Source organism: Helianthus annuus, chromosome 16, assembly GCF_002127325.2.
Source record: "Helianthus annuus cultivar XRQ/B chromosome 16, HanXRQr2.0-SUNRISE, whole genome shotgun sequence".
Taxonomy (NCBI): Eukaryota; Viridiplantae; Streptophyta; class Magnoliopsida; order Asterales; family Asteraceae; genus Helianthus; species Helianthus annuus.
The window spans coordinates 203,373,132-203,376,212 of NC_035448.2; the positions used below are offsets into that span (position 1 = coordinate 203,373,132).

Sequence of the window (3,081 nt, forward strand, 5' to 3'; positions counted from 1 at the left end):
GATCCCTAATTGCTTGTCCTGAAGGTGTTCTGATTACACCTTTGTCGTCATAGTCAATCTCATCATAGTAAAGAAGTAGCTCCGCTTGTCCCCGATGGCGTGAGAAACGACATACGAGTCAAAATGTATATAATTTAGTAGTCAAATTTAAAAGTGTTATTGATTAAAAAAACAAGTACGATTATTATCAGGTAACAAGTTATAATTTGGATTACTAAAATCTAGTTTAGCTTATATATTTCATCTTTTTATTTTTGCAATTAATTATACTTTTTAACTTTTAGATTTAAAGATACATTATTTATCATGTAGGGGATGGTTCAAATGAAAATCACTTTTATTGTGAAAATTGGAAAACTAACTAAAAAGAGGCTAAAAAACACACAAATTTTTTTTTTCAATTTTTTATAAAAATCGCAAGGTCTTTTATATAAAAATAAAACTTTTTTTCAAAAAAAAACATTTTTTTTTTGTAGTACACATGTGCACTACAAAAAAAAAATTTTTTTTTGAAATTTTTTTTATATACATAAAGTTGCAAAAATTGGTATGGAAAAAAAATTGGTATGTATTTTTGGCTTTTTAATTAGTTTTCGAGTTTTCACAATAACTAGTGGTTTTCATTTGAACATTCTCATTATCACGTATGTATATATGTATATATATACACACACTTCCCTTCTATCTTCCCAACTTATTCATTATCAATAATAACCCTTCCATTAGAGAACTATTCCCTCACACACTTAACAAATTCCTATTAACCATGTTCAACTCAGCTTCAATAGCAGTGGTAGAATCGATACCGGAATCCGTTTGGATCGTTATTTTGGCTACTCTACTATGTGCTGCAGTTTGCCTCTATGCATGGTGGGGTAGGGACCTACTCAGAGCAATCGCTGGCCAACAGTCTGCTAATAAAGGTATTAACAAGAAGCTCGTTGAGGGGCTTCCAAAGTTCACATACGATTCGGCTAAGGAAGACAAAAGCCAAAAGCTTTCCTCCAGCGACTGCGCGATTTGTTTGGAGGAGTACGCAGATGGAGATGAGATACGAGTTCTGCCACAGTGTGGACACGGATATCACATCGAATGTATCGATAAGTGGCTTGGATCGCACTCGTCTTGTCCCTCGTGTAGGCAGATTTTGGTGATCACATGTAAAAAGTGCTGTGAGTTTCCGACGGTTTCGACGGTGGCGGAACATGAGGGTAGGCAATGCAATGATAGTTCTGGACATGATAGTTTAGTTTAGTTAATTGGAAATGAACATGAAGGTAGGCAACATAATTATTTCAGTGAATTTTTTAGGACTCCTATTCTAGTATGAGACTGAGTAAATAGTAAACGATTAGTTAAATTTTCTTTTGATATCTAACTCAGATTACCTGAAAACACATACCTGTTAACCTGAATCATATAACCGAAAAGTTTTAGTATTTTATTTTATTTTTCATTAACCTTTGTCTGGTAACGGTTTGTTTTTGTAGTTTTACTATACGAAACGTGAAATTTTCTTTTGGGGTACTATATTACAATATATATATATATATTTTATGATATGATATGAAGTATTAATTCTTCTTTTAAGATTTATATCACTATAAATTTTTCATATTCCAAATGCCAATTAATCTATACTAGTGGGATACCCACACGCTATATGATGTAAATTTGGTTTGTATCGATTTGGTTTGTTACGTTACCACTCATTCTAATAACCGAAAGATAAAACCAAAAAATTGAAACATTGTTATCTCCAAAAGGATATGAACACATGTTTTACATTGGTTGAAAACCATATAAACGAATCCGATATTGATTCCAATAATACCGATACTGGTACCAATGTTATTCGACCGCAATTCGTTCCATTCATCACGCTACCGGTACAGTAGTGACACTCACATAACGCATGTTACCAACAAGATTTATGCTGAAACGTTGAGATAGAAAAAAGTTAAACATAACCACGTATCCAATTTTGTTTTTAAAGCTAACGAACACATCCTATAAAAAAACTAAAACAATAGAAAGTTAAACATATTAAAGATGTATACTATATTTAGTATAAAGTTGGAAATAAAAATTGAGAAAAATTAACTATTCCTTTGGTTCATTTTTAGTATTAAGAAAAATTGAAGACGTATATTATATTATATTTAGTATAAAATTGAAAATAAAAATTGAGAAAAGTTTACTATTCCTTTGGTTCATTTTCAGTATTAAGTAAATAAATAAATAAATTTTTGTATAGTGTAATGTTTAATTACCAAGTTCAACTAACACTTGTCTTACAATAATTGGAGTTATATAATGGTTATCGTTTGTGACACTAACGCATTCTATACCATGCCCATAACGGAGCATATATGTTTGATTGTTTTCAATAACAAAAATCTACAAGCGGCCAAGTCATGGAGGAGATAACGAGGTGCTTGTTTTTGTGGATAACCAATAAGGCGATCGACTACTCAGGCGAGGATAAGAAAATTCGATTTAAATACCAGATATAGTTTTTATTTGCTATTTATATTGCCTTTTTATTCGCATGAGGGGGTCTTGTTATATGATATATCTAACTTTTTGCTACGTTCTTTATTAGTTTATTTGTATCATTTTCGCAGATAAAAAAATGTAACTTCATACTTACTTAGAAGTTTTAGAATTTTTTTACATTTTCCTTCATTTATTTTATGATTCTACTTCAGTTATATATTACAAAATTTGATAGTTTTTAACAAAATCAGTTTTAGTTATGATTACCATAATAAATTTATATGTAGTGTGATGAGACAACCCTCAACATGGGTTTACACCAATTAACAAAGGGCACACAAATGTTTAGCCTGCTATTAGACAACCCATTAGATTTGCAGCCCATATTTGCTCAGACTTGGCCTTAAAAATGAATGAATTATTGGTCATGGTTTTTAGATGGGGTCAAACATGAATAAGTGCATTTTTTATGAACAAACATCCAAAAGCCCCGAAGAACTAGGCGACAGTCATGAAGAAAAACGTACTGAGGCGACAACTTAGACGGCTATTCCCCGCGATCTATGTCATCATCGCCTAGCC

At 31.5% G+C, this 3,081-nt stretch overlaps 1 protein-coding gene across 1 annotated transcript; it reads left to right on the forward strand.

The window, feature by feature from the left end:
• The first annotated feature begins 741 nt into the window (after nucleotides 1–741).
• LOC110918275 (RING-H2 finger protein ATL8) lies at nucleotides 742–1,321 on the forward strand. The gene has a single exon (XM_022162620.2). The coding sequence runs from the start codon at nucleotides 767–769 to the stop codon at nucleotides 1,253–1,255; it is 489 nt and encodes a 162-aa protein (XP_022018312.1). The 5' UTR covers nucleotides 742–766; the 3' UTR covers nucleotides 1,256–1,321.
• Nucleotides 1,322–3,081: the final 1,760 nt, after the last annotated feature.